The sequence below is a fragment of the Miscanthus floridulus genome, chromosome 9, assembly GCF_019320115.1.
Source record: "Miscanthus floridulus cultivar M001 chromosome 9, ASM1932011v1, whole genome shotgun sequence".
Taxonomy (NCBI): domain Eukaryota; kingdom Viridiplantae; phylum Streptophyta; class Magnoliopsida; order Poales; family Poaceae; genus Miscanthus; species Miscanthus floridulus.
The window spans coordinates 112001757-112023737 of record NC_089588.1 but is presented as its reverse complement, the minus strand read 5'-3'; the positions used below and the strand labels follow the sequence as shown (position 1 = coordinate 112023737).

Genomic DNA, 21981 nt, shown 5'->3' with positions numbered 1-21981 from the left:
AACAACGAGGCGCCTGCGCTTCCCTCTGAGCCCGGGCATGGCTCAAACCCAACTGTGAGTAACGTACACTTTGTTATTTACTCGCCATTTACTATCTTCCGCCAATTCTCCGAAAGGGACACCGTTGTCCCCACTGCGACCACCGCATGACCAATTCCCCTACGGCCTCGTGTCCTCCACGGATGCGTATGCCTGGGGGCTTTGAAAAATGCTGGCGCCGCCCCCCTCTCACATCGGTGAGCTATGCTCCCACTTCCTTCCACAACCTCATGGATGATGAGGTTGAGAGCGACGGCTCTAGCATCGGCGATGTGGCACCTGGCCACCCTCTGTCCTGGGAGTGCGCTATGGTGGATGCTCCAGGACAGCTAGTGGTGGTAGCAGAGTCTCTATAGACCCGCACCCCTCTGGACCCTCATGTGGAGGCCCTCACATGTGCGCAGGAGCATGGCGAGGAGCTACGACAAAGGCGGCAGAACCAACCGCCACATGCGCCTGTGCGCTCGGTGCACCATGATGTGCCCCTTGCGCGTAACCCAGTGAGCGGCGCCTGGGGTGGCACCCGCTAGGTTCAACGCGACATCATCGATGGAGGGAATGATCCCCCATAGTTTGCTCGGGTTGGTCAGAACATCACCGCAGTGGTGATGCTTCAGCGAAGCCTTCCCAAGCCTATCGACCCCCAGGAGCAGGCGGTCCACCGGAACCTCCGGGCACTGGTGGAAACCACTGCTGTTCAATAGGCGAAGAGCTCCGCGTCACGACACCGACTCGTAGCCTCACTCCCTACCAGGGGAGCGGGCACGCACCAGACGCACCGCTCCATCCACTCACCTCTATAGACACCAGGCATGGAGCAAGAGGATGCAGCTACACCATGGCCTACCCTAGCACCCGCTCCACACCGCCCCCCATGCACGAATGCCTCGGGCCAAACCAAGATGCTCACAGCGTCATCAGCAACCGGCGTTGGGCCCAGCATGATGATGACGTCCATCGGGCGACGGTGAGAACAGGCAACGTGGGCTCCGGCCGGACCATCGAGGGGATTGGCGAGACGCACCCCAGGCATGGTCACCGGCCGGACGACCGGAGTCCCAACTCGGATGGCCCAGGACCGCGGGCCTTTGGCCGACGCATCCAGAGAGCGTCGTTCCCACAGCGCTTCCGACTGTCTACCAACATAGCCAAGTATACCAGAGAGACAAACCCTGGTATATGGCTCGAAGACTTCAGGCTTGCCTGCTGAGCCAGAGGGGTGGATGATGACCACTTCATCATTCAGTACCTCCCCATCTGCTTGGGGGAACACGTTTGAGCATGGCTCAAATTTCTCCTGCACGACAGCATCCGCGACTGGGCGGACTTCAAGAGGATCTTCGTCAGGAACTTCTAGGGGACGTATGTCCGCCCTGGTAACTCCTGGGACCTCAAAAGCTGACAGCAGGAGCCCAATGTGTCCCTGCGGGATTACATCCATAGATTCTCGAAGCAGTGCAACTCCCTTCCTGATGTTGCCGACATGGACATCATCAGTGCATTCCTCTCTGAGATGACCTGTGAGTCCCTGATCCACAAGCTTGGCTATCTGAAGCCCCAGACCACCCGCGACCTGCTCGACCTCGCTACAAACCACACCTTCGGTGAGGAGGCAGTCGGAGCGGTCTTCAACGGAGGCCGAGACAAGGGCAAGGCCAAGCACGAGGACCAAGATGAGGGCCCCTCCACATAGAGGGGCAAGAAAAACAAGAAGGATTGGCACCGACCAGCCAACTTCGTGTTGGTCGCCGTGGCTGATCACGTAGGCAAGCAGCCCTAGCAGGGTGAGCTCAGCCACTTCGACAAGCTCATGGATAGTCCATGCACCAACCACATCTACCCCTTCAAGCACCTCTATAAGGACTATGAGCTCCTCAAGCACTTCCTATGACAGGTCGGCGGGCCAAAAAAGGAAAGGGCAAGGAGGCAGCAGCCAAGCAAGGAGGCGTGGCAGGCAAGGACGAAGATGGCTTTCCTAAGCTCGAGGAATGCATCATGATCTTCGGTGGTTCTGATGCCATCTACTCCAAGCACCAGCACAAAGTGTGCTATAGAGAGGCATGCACTGCTGAGATGGCCATCCCCTCCTTCCTTCGCTGGTCAGAATCTCTGATCACATTTGATCAGAGGGACCACCCTTTGCACGTCGCCAGACTAGGCCGCTACCCGCTCGTCGTCGACCCCATCATCTGCAAGAAGCGCCACACCAAGGTGCTGATGGATGGAGGCAGCGGCCTCAACATCCTCTAGGTCGACACCCTCGACGCCATGCACATCCCCCGGTCAGAGCTCCGCCTGGTGCGCTCTCCCTTCCACGGCGTGATCCTGAGAATGCAGACATACCTGCTCAGGCCTCAACAAGGCATGCCCAAAGGACCATTTTCCTTTGCCGTGCATAGACCAGATAGTCGACTTCACCTTAGGGTGGGGTGCAAGATCCTCTCCTTTCTAGATGCCTACTCAGGCTATCACCAGATCACGATGAAAGAATCTGATCAGCTCACAACCTCATTCATCACCTCGTATGGTTCGTACTACTACATAACCATGGTTTTGGTCTGAAGAACGCTGGTGCCACCTAACAAAGGTGCATGCAGCAATGCTTCACCGATCAAATCGATCCGCTCGATCAGCCTAATCAGGCCGAGCTACTGAAACCAACAATCGCCATCTATGTTGATGACATAGTGGTGAAAATGGCTCAAGCTTGCGACCTGATCGCTAACTTAGCTACAACGTTCATGAACCTCCAAAGGTTCAACATCAAGTTGAATCCTGAGAAATGTGTTTTCAGGGTTCCAAAGGGGAAGCTCCTTGGATAAATCGTGTCTGAGCGCGGCATCAAGGCCAACCCCAAAAAAATCACGGCCATCTCCAACATTGGTCCCATACGCAACATCAAGGGCGTATAAAGGCTCACCAGCTATGTGGCCGCCCTGAGCCGATTCATCTCCTGGCACGGCGAGCGGGGGATGCCTCTCTTTAAACTTCTCAAAAAGATGGACACTTTCGTCTGGACTAAGGAAGCACAATGGGCTTTGGAGAGCCTCAAAGCATCACTAACGTCGGCCCCAATCCTAGTCGCTCCCGAATGGGGAGAACCCCTCCTCCTCTACGTCGCGGCAAGTAAGCACGTGGTGAGCGTCGCCCTAGTCATCAAAAGGGAGGAGCTAGGACACCACCTTAAGGTCCAATGACCCATATACTTCATCGGGGAGGTACTCACCGACCCCAAGGTCCGGTACCCCTAGGTGCAAAAACTCCTATACGCCGTGCTGATGGCGACCCAGAAGCTCCTGCACTACTTCACCGACCATGAAGTTATGGTCATCACTTCATACCCATTCGAAGACATCATCCGCAACCGTGACACTGCAGGATAGATCTCCAAGTGGGCACTCAAACTCATGGGCCACAACATCAGGTACATCCCATGCACCGCTATTAACTCTCAAGCTCTCGCAGACTTTGTTGCTGAATGGACGGAGGTCCAGCTCCTGACCCTAGACATCACCCACGAGTACTAGGCGATGTACTTCGACGGGTCCGTGACGGGGCCTGGCTCAGGGCCTAGAGTGGTTCTAATCTCCTCAGACGAGAGTAGCTCTGCTACGCCATCCACCTCCACTTTTTGGCCTCAAACAACGCCACGGAATACGAGGCCCTCATCAACGGACTACGCATCGCCATCAAGCTTGGTGCTACATGACTCTACGTTCGTGGTGACTCAGAGCTAGTCATCAACTAGGTCATGAAGGAGTCCTCTTGCAAAAGCCCCCTCATGACAGCATACTGCCAGGAGGTGCGCAAGCTCGAGGACAAATTCCAGGGGATCGAGCTACACCATGTCCCCCGAAAGGACAACGAAGTCGTCGTTTTTCTCACAAAATTGGCTGCCATACGGGTTCTGTCTCCGGACGGGGTCTTCATCAACAACCTTCATGAACCGTCTGCTCGCATCCTAGAAGATCTAGTCCGGACACACTTTGACTCTGACCGGCACTCGGGGGCTCCAACCCTAGTGCCAACACCGCGCTTAGGGGCTCCGACCCCGGTGCTAACCCTGCGCTTAGGGGCTCCGACCTCGGCGCCCCCATGATGATGTTGCCCGACAACAACACTGTGATGGCACTTGATCCAATCGACTGGAGAGCGCCATTGCTTGCCTACCACCTTAAGGAGGTTCTCCCACTAGAGAGGACCAAAGCACGGTGAATCACTCAATGCGCCAAGACATTCACCGTGATCGGTGACAAACTCTACAAGCGAAGTCCATCAGGAGTAATCATGAAGTGCATCCCCACCGATTAGGGCAAGCAGCTCCTCCTCGAGGTCCATGCCAGAATCTGTGGACACCACGTGGCCTCGAGGTCGCTGGTCAAAAAAGCCTTTTGTCAAGGCTTTTACTGGCCCACTGCACTATGAGATGTAGAGGTCATCCGCAAGTGTGAAGGATGCCAGTTCTACGCTCGGTAAACTCTTCGCTAGCACAAGAGCTCCAAAAAATCCACATCACCTAGTCGTTCGTGGTCTGGGGCCTCAACATGGTAGGACCCCTCAAAAAGGGCTCGGGCGGCTTCACGCACCTACTCGTAGCGGTTGACAAGTTCACCAAATGGATCGAGGCCAAGCCCATCACCAACATCCGCTCAGAGGAGGCGGTCAAATTCTTCCTCGACATCATCTACCGGTTCAGCGTTCCTAACTGTATCATCACTAACCATGGAACTAACTTCACCAGAAAGAAGTTCTTGGACTTCAGTGATGGATATGGCATCAGGATCGACTGGGCCTCGGTCGGACATCCACATAATAACAGTTAGGCTGAGCGTGCCAATGGCATGGTCCTCCAAGGACTTAAGCCACGCATCTTCGATTGACTCAACAAGTACGTAGGGCGATGGGTTGCAGAGGTCCTAGCGATCATTTGGAGCCTAAGAATGACCCTGAACCGATCCACAGGGTTCACACCATTCTTCCTAGCCTATGGAGCTGAAGCAGTGCCGCCCTCCGACATCAACCATGGCGCCCCAAGAGTGGAGGCCTTCGACCATGACCAAGCCGTGGAGGTTCAACAAGACGCAGTTGACCTACTCGAGGAGACCCACGAGACTGCAGTCATCCGCTCTGCTCGCTACCAGTAGACTCTTCATAGGTACCATGATAGGAAAATCAGAGGAAGGACCCTCGAGGTCGGAGACCTCGTGCTTCGAAGGACCCAATCAACCAAGGAGAAGCACAAACTCTCCTCGCCATGGGAAGGACCCTATACAGTGATCGAAGTGATCCGACCGGGTGCTTACCGACTGAAGGACGACAACAGCGACGTTCTCACCAACACTCGGAACATCGAACAGTTACGTCATTTCTTCCCGTAAAAATTCGGTCTTACCATTTTTCTTTCAACATTTGCTCCTACAGAGCACCCTGACCCAAAACACTTTCGGCCCAGGTCGCTCGGGGGCTCCACGAGGGTGCGATAACACCTCTCTGTTTTACTATCTCATGGTAAATACATTTTTACCTGAATGAAAGGGTAGTCCATTCGTTTAATTACCTTACGTAACTTTGCTTCAACATTCTGACCGATCGCTCCCCGCCATGACCTATAGTTACGAGCAGCTGAGCCTCGCAGGCCATGCCCAGGTTCTTAAGGTTACAGCCTATGGTTCGAATGGGCAGGTACAAAAAAGAAAGAATAAAAATAGAGCTATGCTAGGGTAAAAACAAGGAACATATGGGACAAGCTTCCCCGAACGAAGTGATTCATCACAAAAACAAAGTTACTGTATTCATGGATACACAAAAACGTTTACACAGGGGGCTCCCCCACGAACTTATCCTTTACATCTTCTAAACTACTTTTACTCTAATTCCTACTATGGCTGCCCAGCGGTATCGGTTGACGGCGCGACCGGCGATGGTAGGAGCTGCTCGCTCTCCAACTGGACGATGCTCGGCTTGGTCGTAGGTGGGGCGACGTTTGCTTCCAACGTAGGCTCCGCTCCATTCGCAGACTGGACGACGTCTTCTTCATGCATGCCTTTGGCTACGTTCGTGCGACGAGCCTCCATCACCCATTATGTGGAGACTTGCTCTACCACCAACTGTGTGTGTGGCAGCAAGCTCTCCCCGAGTGCATGGATGGCGTCCGGGCTCCAGCCGTCAGCGTACCCGCTGTAGATGGCAGCGAAGTCCAGGTCCGGGTAGTGCATCGCCACTGAAGTCAGCACCCCCGACGTCCCATAGAACATCCTGTCAGTGATGAGCGCCCGCACTTCGTCCGGGACCTCCACTAGTCGGATGACGGGCGTGCTGGTGCTCAGCGCCAACCCAAAGACCTCCGAGATGATGACCTAGGCTACATTGCGAAGCTGGTCGAGGTCCCCCTCGAGAGCACATCGCTCCTCAAGGGACTTGGCTAGTGCCTCTGCATTTCGGCCAACCATCGCCTTGGCCGTCTCCAGGTCCTGCTCTAGTGACTCAACCTTTCCGCCCAGCTCTAGAAGAAGGACGACACGCTTAGAAGCAAGTTAAAGGAAAAACTAAGACTTCAACCAAAAGCAGAATAGGTACATACTGAGGTGGGCGTTCTCCAAGATGGAGAGACCTTCCTCCTGCCGAGTCACCTGCTCACACAACCGAGCATTCAACTCCTCCAGCCCCAGCGCCTGGCCCTAGAGCGCGAGCACTTCCTGGTCAACCTCCGACCAGGCCTTCCGCTCTGACTCTAGGGTCTCTAGGGAACTCTAGAGTGCCACCTCGGTCTCCGCCAAGGACTTCTAGAGAGCCACCTCAGTCTCTGCCTGGTAGACCTTCGCCATCTCAAGCCCCCGCTCAGTAGCGGTCGCCCACTCCGCCGCCCGTGCCTCCGTCAGCTCAGCCGCTTGGCCGCTCAGCCTTGAGACTCACGGTGGGTGGACTCTTGTTCACGCTCGAGCTCAGCGGCCCACCATGACATCATGGCCTCCTGGGCATGCTCCATCCAGAGGAAACAGGACTTACAACTCAACATCTCCTCCAAACCCTGCAAAGCAAGAAGCAAACACTCTGAAGTAACCAGCGAGAAGACCAAGGGGTCGAGGGCAAGCACAGAAAACTTACCTCAGTGATACGGGGTAGGTCGAACGTAACTGCCCGTTGGATGACCTTGACCCACTCCAAGGCCCCCTCAAGCCTTTCCCGAGATTGGGCGAGATCGGACTCCATCGCGAGTCATCTCCCCCCAAGCACGTCCTAGAGCTGAGTCTCCTGCTCATCCCGAAGGATAAACTGAACCTTCCTTGGGTCCTTGAGGCAAGGCCACACCAGGTCGGTCGCCCCCAGCCCGCTGGAAGGCCTAGCCAACAATTGGACCACCGCTAGCTCCTGCGACTGCGCCGGTGGCTCCACCCTGTCACCTGCTTCGTCGTCGGAGGGGACCTCCACAACCTTGACTTCACGACCCACCGGTAGAAGCTCCACCTCTGGCCTGGCCATGTGTCCCCCCGACACCTCTAGCTCCGACCAGGAGGGTGAGCCATGTGAACCTCCGACCGGTGAGGCAGGGAGCCCGGTCTCCCTCCCCTCTTCCACCATAGCTGGTGCAGGAGGGATCACAAGGGTCACCTCCAACAAGGCCTCCACCATCACCACAGGGATCGCCGCCACTGTCGTCGCCACCACTGTCGCCGTACTCGCGACCGACCCAGGGGGCGCCGCCCTTGGAAGGGAAGGTCGCACCACCACCACCGGCCTGCCCTCCCCGACACTCACCGTGGATCGGTGCAGGCTGGGTGTCCACTCCACCCGCATAGGAGTTGGGGCGATGCTCAACCCTGGCAGTATTTGGCCACTGTAAAAAAGGTACAGGTTAGTCGCACTCCAAAAACTCAACCATGAGATTGAAAAATAAAGAATGCATACCTGGCCATAAGCGGTATGGCCCTAAAGCCCCGACCTATCGGCAACGGGCTTGCCGGTCGAGGGCCGCTCGTAGGTCATGAAAGCATCTAGGCCCCTAGTTGGGTTTCGGTGATTAATGACAATACGTGATTACTGTGACTAATGTGTGTTTTGCAGAGGCAATTAAGTTAGGTCACGGTAATGGCAATTGATTGGGCAATCATGGTTGTTATGCTCCTATGATGGAAATTGTTTCGGATTTCAAAGGATGGACGACTAGGTTAAGGATGGACATGTCGGAGCCGGCGGCGGGCCACCTTGCGATAAACGCGGCGGCGGCGACTGCCGTTGGGATGACGATGACAGGGCCAAGAGCTGCATCAGGTGTCTGCAACACACAGCACGGCACATTGCATAGTGAATTAGTGATGGAAGATTAGACATGACATTCTGAATTTTTATCAGAGATTGAGCGATTCTGACATAATTTTAATCTGTTTTTTTGTGCTCCAATCGATCAGGTATCAGAGGGAAGAGGCAAAGATCTAGGCTTGGATTAACCTGGAGAGCGCCAAGGCTGAAGCACAATCAAGAAAGCTGGAGGTACAACAAAATTCAATACCATCTTTGTGCAAAATTTAATTTTGCTAATTAAAAAATTCATTGGCAAATATCATTTTCCTGTAATTCATGCCATAAATTTTTGATATTACGGCATCCTAGTCTGGATTATTGTTCAAGTTCAGAACTTCAGATTACACATTTAGGACGGCAGTGTTCGGCTGAGCAACAAGCCGGCTTGTTCGGCTTCTTTTTTCAGCCAGAGCAGTGTTTTGATCTCATAATATTCCAGCATAAACAATGTTTTCCAGTACAAACAGTAAAATTTTCATACCAGATGAACACTAGTACTAGGAGTAGTATTTTGAACTGTAAGGTTCAGTGAACGAAAGATTTAGGTCCATTTTGTAGAGCTATATATATATATATATATATATATATATATATATATATATATATATATATATATATATATATATATATATATATATATATATATATATATAGGGAAATTGGGAATAGCTTGTCCCAACCCAATCTGACCCTTACTATGATGACATACTGCGTGTGGAACCAGTTGAACTGCAACTTGGGCAGAGTTTTTGAAATATTGCAGCTCGATGTCTATTTGAATCTATTGATATTATATATCCTGTTCAGACTTCACACATTGCACTCTGAATCCAATATTGAATCCATAATGCCCAGCGTGTCAGTAGAAACAGAAGCCAGTGTTCAGAAACCATGTGTTTAAGCTCGGTATTTTCCAAGCATCAAGAAGTTCCAGAATTAAAAATCACAGAAGAAGGTTGGGATTAGACCATAGCTCTGCCATTTCCTTCTTCCTTCCTTCCTGCACCTCCACAGCCTCCAACAGAGGTAAATCCACCGCGAATTCTTGTCCGCCACCTCCTGTCTCCTTGCTAATCCGAGTTGCTTAGAACGGTGTGAGGCATGATTGTTCATTGCTTTCTATGCAATGCAACCCCACTCAACTTTTACCCACGCGGTTCATCGGAACTCATCAGAGTTGTTTAGCTGGTTTTGTTCTGAACTTGGACTAACCATTCTCAGAGCCATGTGAAGAGCTTCGATCCAAGAGCGCGGAGCGATATCGTGCCCCGTTTAACCGTAGTTTAAGATGGAGGCATGTGCTTGGGGTGATAATGTGATGATGATATGTGGCAGTAATATACTACTTACCCATGCGTATGCAATGTACTCCTACACTAGAACAGACATGGAGTTCAAAGTTTGAAAATTTTCTCTCCATGTTGCACTGTTGAGGCAACACTGCTGCAATGCATGACATACTGCAAGTCCAACTGGTTGATCAGGTTTGGATCAGATCAGATGCTGACATTTTTGCAATGTGCTTACTCGCCAGGTGAAGATTCAGAAGATGCGTTCGAACCTGGAGGAGAAGCTGATGCGGCGGATGACGACAGTGCACCGGCGCGCCGAGGAGTGGCGTGCCACGGCACAGTCGCAGCACCTACAGCAGCTGCGGCGCGCGGCCGCCGACAACACGCGGCGGCCCAGGGTCACGAGCCACCACCGCCACCTGCCGGGGAGCGACGCGCCCTCCTGCGCCTGCTTCCCCTGCAGCAGCAACAACGTCGTCAGCGGCAACCTCCTCAACTATTACTAGATGGATTATCAAGCGAAAAACGTGCTGTAACTGGGTAGATTGCTGATGTTGTAGAGGGTGTTTGAGGTGGGTGAGATCTGAGAATGGAGAGATTGGTGGAAATGTGCCAAGAACTTTGGAACTTTTTAGGGATATACCATATTGCTGAATGGAATGCTGATCCATAGTTGAGACTTGAGACGTGTCAAGGTTGATTTTTTTCCTATCCCCTTTGGTTATGTCGAGTCGTGAGGGTTTATTTAGATACTTTCGTATTCACATCAATTCACATGCGTTAGAGAAAAATCTCAGAGGTCACATGGTAACGGGGGAGCCCATTAACCTCTCGGAGGTCACACGGGTTGTGTGTGATATGCAGCGTTGAACTCGGGGCCTGAGATCACACAGGTTTGTTAACGGGGAGATTCTCAGGTAAGATGAAAGTTAAACTAACTTGCATCTTAATCCATCTCAACATATGTGGATTGAAATAGATACGTGAGTATCCAAACAAGCCTCGAGTATTATGATGTCACGCCTGCAAATCCAAACCAACATTAATAGGTACGCTTAGGTTTCTCCGTGCTGATCAAGCATAAAAAAAAGTACGCTTAAAGCTGAATCAATTTTTTATCCACTTAATAGTATAAAAGATAAGAGGCTAGCATGAAGGGAAAAAGATGTCCACACGTTTCGCAGTGTCTCCTAAATATAACTACTGTTGTATATCTCTTTGCCAGCTTATATTATTGGATACCTCCTCACTCCTCCCTCCTCAACGGAGGACTCCCTCCGTCCCTAAATATCTGTCGTTTTCGTTTCCCGATAAATAACTTTGATTAAATATATATTAAAAAATATTAATATTTATGATACATAATTAGTATCATTAAAAAGATCTTTGAATCTAGTTTTTTAATAAATTTATTTAGACATACAAATGTTGCACGTATTTTTTATAAATCAAGTCAAACTTGCGGCACGCACACCAACGGTGACAAATATTTAGGGACGGAGGGAGGAATTAAAACCAGAATGTGGTGAATTTACATGGTGATCCAATACTATAACTAACATAAATATTCCTTGTAATACTCGGCAAATTATTTGCCAAAATTTCTCTTGAAAGCTTCCACTGATGGGGACATCAGCATCGCCCCGTTCGCTTGGCTGATAAGCCATGGCTGAAAATACTGTTAGTTGATTTGTCGTGAGAGAAAAACACTGTGTCATGCTGAACAGAGAGCCTTTGCTAATCTGATCATGACAGAGTGCTCCAGGGCTCCAGGCACGTGTACACCCGTAGACTGAGGCGTGAAAAGCTGTTGGCTGTTGGGGGGAAAGCGAGCCAAGGAGAAGCCCGTACTGCCTACTAGTATGTCCAGTTATCTCTACTAGATGTTCAGTTATCTGTTTGGTCTCAATTCGTATGCGATAAAATTCAAGTATGAATCGTTGTAATCCGTTTTTAAATAGAAGGTCTCAATTCAAAAGGTATTATTTCTATGCTCATTAATTAGAGAGTTAACTAAGCAAAATAGGGTTGTGGCATTGAAATTAAAGGAGTTGCTAAAATTCAGGTGCCTGAATTTTAACTTCATTTCAGGCGACGGTTATTGCACATGTTTTATGTTAAAATTGCAGCTTTAGTTTATCGCAATTTCTGTAGGCTGTAATCTACAGTTTTCAAGTCCGAGAATAAAAAACCCGCTAGACAAAACCACAAACCTAAAAAAATTTGATCTATGTTGGCACAAAGACAATTAACATTGTACAATTGTTTTTTGTAGGTAGACATGGACAAAAAAAATAATATAGTATGACAAAAAAACAATTAACAAAACAATCTAGCTGCTACTAGCCTACTAGTACTACTCAGCACGTTAATGATAGGAGCATCCAAAGAAATCCGCCTCTTTTGCCTCATGCATGCTCCGTCGCATAGCTTCAGCATTCGCAGGTGCTCGTGTGCTGCAACAGCGTCGTCGCTCCAACCATGCACTAGCTTTTCTAGCATCACGGAACGCACCAGTGATGGCACGAGTGCACGGCGTCGCCTGAATGGACTTAAAAAAAATCAGGCGACTGATAGATAGGAATTGTGTGAAATTAAAGATGAGAGAGAAGGAAATGTTTTCTTAGATATGAAGAGATGTGATAGGAGAGACAACACACGTGATTGGACAAAACTTTATTTTGAAGAAATCATCTATTTACAATATGATTTTATTTGTAGTGTCTACGTAACATGGCGAGTACAGAAAATATCTCATTGTTTTTGGGTTGGGATGCACTGCCCCTAGTCAACTATACATACTCAAACCTCCAATCCTCGAGAGTTGACTTAGAGGTCGTCCGCCAGTAATCTTCTTGTCCGAGTGCTCAGATGGTAGTAGGGGCCGAGCATTCTCCTTCACATCACATTTTTTCAAAGAATTTTGTTTTATATTTAAGAAATTCATTCATTTTATTTTCTTTATATTTTCATAGCATATTGGTTCTTATTTTTATTTTCCTTTTTCTTCTTTGTTATTTTACTCTAATTAATTATTTTAGTTGTTTGTTTTAATTTATTTTTTTTTACTTTTTTATTTCGTACAATCCATGACATATATGTAATGTTCGTTTAGTATGTACACCTGTGATGATGTTCGAGATGTATTTTATGTTGTCAATATTGTATAAATGGGTGTTTCATAATTATTTTTTAGTATTTGTGATAATATTTGTAACGATATTGAAATTAATGAGTACACATGATAAAAAATGTTCATATTGTATAAAACCTTTTGAAATAATATTTTTATTTATGATGTGTTTTTTGCGTTTCTGTGGATTACATCATATATAGAAATTGCTTAATTTTTTTCTATTTTCATGTCTAGAATCCTTTTATCATAAGTGTGAAATATTTTTCTACTGAAATTAGAACATTTGTCTTACGAAGACGGAACATTTTATCTGGCATGACCTAGAATATCGTTTCGCTTGTACTCCCTCCGTCCTAGTATATAAGGCGTAACCACTTCTGGTTCAAAGACCAAGAACGCATTTAATTCCCTCTCTCAACACTAGTACTACTACATTAAAGTCTGTGAGAGAGCACGCTTTATATTATGGGACATGAACAAAAAGTGGTTACGCCTTACATATTAGGACGGAGGGAGTATCAATAAAAAAAATATCCTATCCTATCTTCGTGAGATAAATGTTTAAGTTTACGTAAATATATCTACGTGGGATCATGTTTTGAATAGTTCATTAAAAGAACATGATGGTGCAATCACAGTATTGTTTATTTTATTTTTTTTTACTTTGAAAAGGTTTTGTACACATGCTGATGTCAACAAAATTTTTATTTTTATTCTTAATATGCACGGTTGCACTCATGTGGAACGGGGGAATGGGTGGTTATTACAGTTTCATTGGCGTTTTCCAAAGGTATTTCGGTCCACGGAATACGAACAGAAAATTTAGCGGCACTTTTACTTGTGTCCGGATCCGGACTCCCGAGTCCCGAGCGCCAATGAAAAGGTTTTGTTCGATGCCTTGCGACTTTGCGAGTTTGCTTGCTCCGTGACCGTGTGAAGGGAATCGGGTTAGAGTTAAACGCGCGCGATTAGCACCGCAGTAGCAGCAGACAGTAACAAAAGATGGTTACTCGTAAACCCAAGCAGAGGAAGAAGAGGGGCAGTGCTGTGGTTACTGGTTCGCTGCCTCCGACGTGGGGGACAGGTCGTCGTCGGGGCGCGAGCCCTCCTTTGACTGGGGCAACCGCATGCATACACGCGCCGCCGGCGGATGGGACACGGACAGAAAGCCTTGAAGCGCGTCGGGACAGAGCACGGCCATCTAGGCCGGCACGCCCCCTGTAGCTTGTCGTGGAGCCGTGTGTCCGTCCGTCTCAGAGGAAGGGAGAGAGTCGAGAGAGAGGAACAGGGCCCAGGGACCAGCGGACAGCGAGCATCAGCAGGGAGCCTGGCACTGTAGCATCCTGCATGCGCCTGCCCTGCCTGGGATTCCATCCAGTCCGCAGACCTGCACGATGCATCCATCCACGTAGTACCACAGTTTCCGGCCCACACGATCACAAGACACGAGTCCACAAAGCATTGCAAGCGGCAACTCCCGTGCAACAGACAACCAAAGACGTCGACCGAGTGTCTAGGCAGCACAAAGATCATCACCGCACATTGATTTTCAGAAACGAACGCGGGACACTGCACAGGGATGCGTCGCAGAAACAACAGGATTGAGTTTTACAGCTCCGTGTTTCAAGAAAAATCAACTGCCATCAAAGTGTTATGTTAGCAATGCAGGCAGAGCTTGCTCCAACATCATAATGTACAGATATACTTACCTTGGCTGTCATAACTAAAACGGTTAAACTGCATTACTCACACCCCACCGCTATTAAGAAAAAAACCCTATTTACAGTGTACGTAAGCACCTCTTCTGGACGTCAATGAATTGCACTTCCATGCCCGTTGTGTCCTGAGCTCCGAAAGGAGGAGGAATGATGCAACGAGTTCTATCGAACTGAACCCCCGCAGGTAAATCAAATCCTTCACAACCTAACGTAAGATACTAGTATCTGAGTCTAAAATCCAGGGTCCAAACACCTATGGATTCTTTTGCTATCTAAAATCTGGATTCTAGGATCCCTTCTAGAATCCCACTGGTATTCAGACGGCACCTGAGCAACATTACACATATATAGTGTTGCCCAGATTCGTCCGATGGTCTCAAACAATCCCAGAAAGCAACAGTAACCAGGTTGTCTTGCTTTCCACTCCATGCCCGCCGATCTTGCTCTCGGCCACCAGACCTCTAGTCTTTTCTTCTCTATTAATCTCCTGCATTCATTCCCAGAAATTAACTTTTTTTACCTTCCTAGTAATTCAATAACAGGACCGCAAGCATGGCATGAAACCACCACCATCAGACCTCATATATGCCTTAATTTGATTATTTGATCTGATTCCAAATTCCATCCAAGTGTCTTGACCATTGCAACGCCTTTGGCGGTCATCACCCAGAGCTGTTGCTTTCTTTTGATGACAAGCTGTCAAGCACATCACTTCCTCTGTAGTTTGTCACACCAAGATCAGGGCTAAACGACTGCTGATTGTTCACAGCACTTGATGATGTTGATGTTGTTTTGTCTGCGGCAGCACCCCAGACATCAAAATCTGTATTTTCCAGGAGACCCTCAGAGGCGATCCTTGCATCTCGGAATGGTCCAATGCACTTTCCCTTTGCAAACTTGATGCAAGCCTCCTTTGCTGCCTCGAGACAAGCAGCCATCTCTCGCTCTTCACATCTCTCTCTTTCTTTGTAATCAGTCGGGGCAGCTACAAATAAGCCTTTCCACCAGGGAGGCTTGCATTTGCGTGATGCGCTGATTGAGCACCCTGATCGTGCACCAGCCTGCAAAGATGTGTTTCCGTGTCATGTTATTGCATTTTGAGGGAGGGAAATGAACTCTTATGAAACAGAATCTAGTACTAAGTACACTACAACAAATTAAAGCATGTGTCAAATGTGAATGATATGTGCAACGCAAATGAAATATGGCAAGCTCAGCCTCAGTGAGCAGGAAGTAACATAACAGGAAATACATATCCATATTCCAAGGCAGCATAACTAGATCTGAGAGAAATTGAATTTACTTCTCAGATCATTTATTGACGTGCATAGCTCTTAAAAAAAGCAACAGTAAGCCATGAAATTTGACAAACTTTCCTCACTGCTCTTCATAAAGCTACAGTAAGACATGAAATTTGACAAACTTTCCTCACTGTTCTTCATAAGCTACAGTAGACATGAAATTTGACAAAACACTAGGTAACAAAATCATTTTAAAAAAAATAAAGGCTGGTATCATACAAAAGATAGCTAAATCCCGTACAATGAGTTCCTTTTTATCGAACACGCAGGAGAGCTGCATATCATTATACTAAGAGAACATACAATGAGTTGTAACAGCAAATTATGTTTCGCATGTCAATCATAAATTCTCTAATTTAGCCTAGATGTTATATATTAATACAAGAAGTCGATTTGACATGTGTACTGTGGAGCAGTGTCAACCACAACAACTAAAGCTAAGTAGCCATGAGCTGGTTTGCCCTCTTTAATGTATGCAGCTGCTATACTTATTGACCGGCAGAACTTGAGCCAGGCAACTCGGCCAGCTGCAATGATAAATAAAAAAAATCCCTTGCGCTTCAAGTACTCCCTCTGTTCTAAATTATAAGTCGTTTTGACTTTTCGATCCATTCATTTTGCTATGTATCTAGACGTATTATTATATCTAGATGCATAGCAAAATAGGTGTACCAAAAAAGTCAAGCGACTTATAATTTGGAATGGAGAGAGTAGGAGATAACAAGGAACAAAAAAAAGGAAAATAAACAGAAGTGAACATAGGTTTTCACTTGAGAAAATAATTGAGAAGATAAACTGAATAACAGAAAACATAACTTAATTGGTTACAAAATACAATATTTTTTATCACAACAAGAACAACAACAAAGCCTTTTAGTCCCAATCAAGTTGGGGTTGGCTAGAGTTGAAACCCAACATGAGCCCCTCGTCACGATTCAGACACGTCAATAGCTGCTTTCCAAGCATTCCTATCCAAACAGAGATCTCTCGGTATATCCCATCCTTTCAGATCTCTTTTTATTGCCTCCTCCCACGTCAACTTCGGTCTTCCTCTACCTCTCCTCAAGTTGGTATCTCGACATAGGACTCCACGATGCACTGGTGCCTCTGAAGGTCTCCTTTGGACATGGTCAAACCACCTCAACCGATGTTGGACAAGCTTTTCTTCGATTGGTGCTACCCCTAGGCGATCACGTATATCATCATTCCGAACTCGGTCCATCCTTGTGTGACCGCAAATCCAGCATAACATACGTATTTCCGCGACACTCAGTTGTTGGACATGTCGTCTTTTTGTAGGCCAACATTCTGCTCCATACAACATGGCGGGTCTAATTGCCGTTCTATAAAACTTGCCTTTAAGCTTTTGTGGTACCCTCTTGTCACAGAGAAAGCCAGATGCTTGGCGCCACATCATCCACCCTGCTTTGATCCTATGGCAAACGTCTGCATCAATATCTCCATCATTCTGTAGCATCGATCCTAGATAACGGAAGGTATCCTTCTTAGGCACCACTTGACCTTCCAACCGCACCTCTCTCTCCTCATGTGCAGCGTTGCTAAAGTCGCATCTCATGTATTCTGTTTTAGTTCGACTTACTCTAAAACATTTGGACTCTAGGGTCGGCCGCCACAGCTCTAGTTTTCTATTTACTCCTGCCTGACTTTCATCAACTAGCACTACATCGTATGCAAAAAGCATACACCAAGGGATATCCCCTTGAATGTCCCTCGTCACTTCATCCATTACCAAGGCAAAGAGATACGGGCATAAGACTGACCCTTGATGAAGTCCTATTTTAATCGGGAAGTAATCTGTGTTACCATCATTTGTTCGGACACTAGTCACGGCATTGTTGTACATGTCCTTAATGAGGGTAACATACTTCGTTGGGACTTTATGTTTGTCTAACGCCCACCACATAACATTCCTTGGTATCTTGTCATAGGCCTTCTCCAAGTCAATGAAAACCATGTGTAGGTCCTTCTTCTGTTCCCTGAACCGCTCCATAACTTGTCTTATTAGAAAAATTGCTTCTATGGTTGACCTTCCGGGCATGAAACCGAATTGGTTTGTAGATACCCGCGTCGTTCCTCGCAGTCGATGCTCTATAACTCTCTCCCACAGCTTCATCGTGTGGCTCATCAACTTAATTCCCCTATAATTAGTGCAACTTTAGATGTCTCCCTTGTTCTTGTAGATTGGTACCAATATGCTTCTTCTCCACTCTTCCGGCATCTTGTTCGATCGATATATTTTGTTGAACATCTTCGAGAGCCATACTTTACCTAAATCCCCGAGATACCTCCACACCTTGATCGGAATACCATCAGGTCCCATCGCTTTATCCACTTTCATCCTTTTCAGAGCTTCTCTAACCTCCTGCTCTTGGATCCTACGCACAAAGCGCCTATTGGTGTCATCAAACGAGTCGTCCAAACAAACGGCGGAGTTCTCATTCTCCCCATTGAACAGCTTATCAAAATACTCTTGCCATCTATGTTTGATCTCATCCTCCTGCACCAAGAGCTGCTCCCTCTCATCCTTAATGCACTTGACTTGGTTGAAGTCCCTCGTCTTTCTATCGCGAGCCCTAGCCATCCTATAGATGTCCTTCTCTCCTTCCTTCGTATTCAGACGTTGATAAAGACCCTCGTAGGCCCGCCCCTTCGCCTCTCCCACCGCTCGTTTTGCAGTCTTCTTTGCCACCTTGTACTTCTCTATGTTGTCTGCACACCGATCTTGGTACAAGCGCTTATAGCATTCCTTCTTTTCCTTAATAGCCTTTTGCACCTCTTCGTTCCACCACCAAGCGTCTTTCAAGTCACATCCCCTTCCTTTGGTCACTCCAAGTACCTCTGCCCCAACCTTCCGAAGGCATGTTGCCATCTTCTCCCACATGTTGTTTGCATCGCCTTCGTCCTCCCACAGGCCCTCTTTAATAACTCTTTCCTTGAAGACCTTTGATGCCTCCCCTTCTAATTTCCACCATTTTGTTCTTGCAATCTTGGCTTGTTTAACCCTACGAGCTCGTACCAGGAAGCGGCAGTCAGCCACCACTAGCTTGTGCTGAGAAACCACGCATTCACCTGGCAACACCTAAAGGGCAGCCCCAGTGCACGTAGCTCCCGCTTGCGCAGGGTCAGGGGAAGGGTCCGACCACTTGGGTCTTTTGTACGCAGCCTTTCCCTGCATTTCTGCAAGAGGCTGTTTCCAGGACTTGAACCCGTGACCTCATGGTCACAAGGCAGCAGCTTTAAAAAGTATAATATAGATTCTAGCAAATGTTGTGGAAAAATGGTAAGGAGGCTGTTTTCCAAGAACACAGGGCACCGGAGTTTGATTAATAAGCCAACTAATCACTGTCAGATAAGATTGATTGTGAGTTGGTTCAGTATGTAAAAGCATCTACAGATGGGATAAACTGAGAGCTACATTGGGAGAAAACAAAAACAATAGGGGGCATGGAAGGAAAAAACCCGTCCATCAGAATAAGCTCAAGCTACTGGTCTATATTTACTGACTCCATAACTGGCATTCCACAAAGAAAACATCAAAACGTAAAAAATCACAGGTGAAATATAGACCAATGTTATGAAAAACTTCAACTCCAACAACTGAACCCCAGATGCCAGGAGATGGTTTGCTCTCTGTCAACTGGAAATCTGGGATAAACAGAAAACCACATTGAAAGAGAAACACAAATTTCACATTGAACGAAAACAAACATAAATAGAGGATGGAAGGACAAAAACCAGCCTATCTGAATAAGCTCAAGTCACCAACTGGCCTTCTTTAACTGATTCCATAACTGCATTCCAGAAAGAACACATGATCACAAAGTAAAAAAGCCACAAGCAAAACAAACAACAAACATAGTCCAATGTAATGGGACATTGTCAACCCCACCCACTCAATTCCAGTAGCCAGGAGCTGGTTTGCCCTCTTTGATGTCTAATATCATGGGGAAGGATCACTAAATCCAATACAATATGTTCTTAGTGAACTGTGCTTCCCACATGTCAACCACTCTGTTTCAAGCCTTGACACCAATAAATTACATTATATGCAGATATCAATACAAGAAGTCGATTTGACATGTGTACTGTGGAGCAGTGTCAACCACAACAACTAAAGTTAAGTAGCCATGAGCTGGTTTGCCCTCTTTAATGTATGCTGCTGCTATACTTACTGACTGACAGAACATGAGCCAGCCAACTCGGCCAGCTGCAATGGTAAATTAAATCCTTTGCACTTTAGGTAGGAGAGAACAAGAGGGAAAAAAAAAGAGAAGGGATGACGGAACGGGGGCTATCTCAGTGATGAAATCAATGATCGATGGCATTTGAGACAGAACATAGTGAAAATAGATTTTCACTTGAAGAAGAGAACATAAGTTGCACATACTTGGGAAGCTACATTAAAGAATAAGAGAAAACATAACTCATCTCATTAAAGTACAATTTTTGTGGTGAGCAGAAGCATGTATAATGTATTTCTAGTTAATGTTGTGGAAAATATTGTAGGGAAGGCTGTTCTCCCAAAAGACAGAGCACTAGCATCAAGGTAATCAGGCAACAACTAATCATTGTCAGACAAAATCGATTGTGGTTTAGCTCAGTGTAAAAGCATGATAGTTGAGACAGCTGGAATAAAGTAAAAACCACACTGAAAGAAGTAAATACAAATGGGACATGGAAGGGAAAAAAAACCCGTACACCTGAATAAGCTAAAGCACTCGACTAGTCTATGTTTACAGACTCCATAACCAGAATTCCACAAAGAAAGCATCACAAACAGACCAAAAGTCAAACATAGCCCGATGTTATATAGCACGGCCAACCCTGACCACTGAACTCCAGATGCCAGGAAGTGGTTTGTTCTCTTCGTCAACTGGGATGAAACTGAAAACCACATTTTTGAAGGAAACAAATATAAATGTCACATTGAAAGATAACAAACACAAATGGGGCATCAGATGACGAAAACCAGCCTGTCTGAATAAGCTCAAGTACCCAACTAGCCTTCTTTTACTGATTCCATAACTACCATTCTAGTTTCCAAATAAAATCCATAAGCTAAATAAACATAGTCCAACGATTATGGCGCAGTGTCAACCCCAACCACTGAACTCCAGTAGCCAGGAACTGGTTTGCCCTCTTTGATATTTGCAGCTGCTAGACTTACTGCGTCGCATGACTAGCGCAAGGCACCTCGGCCAGCGCAATAAGGAGACATGATCAGTTGACAGGCAAAGGTTTCCAGCTTTAATAGCTCCATCGACACGCTCCAGACAACTGAACAATGCAAGCTGCACGCTAAATCAATTTCCATCCGACTCGCAACGCTGCATCAAAGTTCATTGCTTTGCTTCACGCATTGCTTCACGCATCAAAGTTCATTGCTTTGCCAACACAGATACGACCGAGGAGGGGAGACGGGGTAGTCAGGGGCCAGGGTAGATTACCTCGCACTGGGAGACGCGGCTCGCCAGCTGGCGGCGTCGCGGAAGGCGAGGACGACGGGGCCGTCGCCGGAGGCCGGGGAGGGGACGGGCGCGCGGAAGAGAGGGAGCGGAGGGTCGAAGCGCACCACGGTGGCCGCCGCGGAATAATCTTCCGCCGAGTCGTCGGTGCTGCCCGCGAAGGCCATCTCGGGAATCGCCACCGGGCGCCGGCGGCGGTGGCGGGAGGCGTTGTGAATGCTGTGGCTAGGGTTTGGGAAGTGAATTCTTGGGAAGTCCCTTGGATTGGGCCTGGGAGGTGGTAAGTCCCTTGAATTCTCTTTTGTTGGGCTCTACCGGGCCCTGCAGACTGGTTTCTTCCATATCTAACGTGTTTCAGGCGTTCTGTTTATTTCTTTCTTTACAGATGGTGATTCTTTCATGGGAGTTTTTTCGGTCGTGTATGGATCCATGGTCTGTTTAGCCACTGAACTCGAGTCCATTTTAGCTCATAAAGCTTTCCTCAAAAAAAAAAAGCTCATAAAGCTCTAAAATAGGAAGTCTAAGGTATTATCTAAAATTTAACCAACCTAAAAAAAACTTTAGGCCCCTCTGTATTGAAGGATTTTTTTTTTGTTTCGTGCATTTTTCTATGAAAATAAACTGATTCATATGAAATTCATGTATAATTCCTTTGAAATTCCTGTGTTCTAAAGGAGGCCTTAGATCATACAATTGAGCTAAGATGGTTTA

The 21981-nt window shown here is 47.4% G+C and overlaps 1 protein-coding gene and 1 long non-coding RNA gene across 3 annotated transcripts; one reads left to right on the top strand and one right to left on the bottom strand.

Moving 5' to 3' along the window:
- Positions 1–8220: 8220 nt before the first annotated feature.
- LOC136484118 (uncharacterized) lies at positions 8221–10267 on the top strand. The gene is made up of 3 exons (XR_010765770.1): positions 8221–8307; positions 8445–8526; positions 9872–10267. It is a non-coding gene; the product is annotated as an uncharacterized lncRNA (long non-coding RNA).
- A 5068-nt stretch (positions 10268–15335) lies between these two features.
- On the bottom strand, positions 15336–21514 carry LOC136482663 (uncharacterized). Of its 2 annotated transcripts, none has more exons than XM_066479871.1 (2): positions 21253–21514; positions 15336–15544 (listed from the first exon to the last, which is right to left on the bottom strand). In XM_066479871.1, exons 1-2 carry the CDS (start codon positions 21435–21437, stop codon positions 15469–15471), a joined length of 261 nt encoding a protein of 86 aa, XP_066335968.1. In that variant the 5' UTR covers positions 21438–21514; the 3' UTR covers positions 15336–15468. The 2 variants fall into 2 exon arrangements, with proteins under 2 accessions (XP_066335968.1, XP_066335967.1); XM_066479870.1 differs by lacking the exon at positions 15336–15544 and adding an exon at positions 20374–20689.
- Between the last annotated feature and the right edge of the window lie 467 nt (positions 21515–21981).

What these genes read in the sequence shown, in the direction of transcription:
- LOC136482663 (XM_066479870.1), bottom strand. Translation starts at nt 21,437, where the DNA reads ATGGCCTTCGCGGGCAGCACCGACGACTCGGCGGAAGATTATTCCGCG. An exon ending in GCCGCGTCTCCCAGTGCGAG is followed by an intron (nt 20,690 to 21,252) that starts GTAATCTACCCT and finishes TGTGGTTTTCAG; the next exon opens with TTTCATCCCAGTTGACGAAG.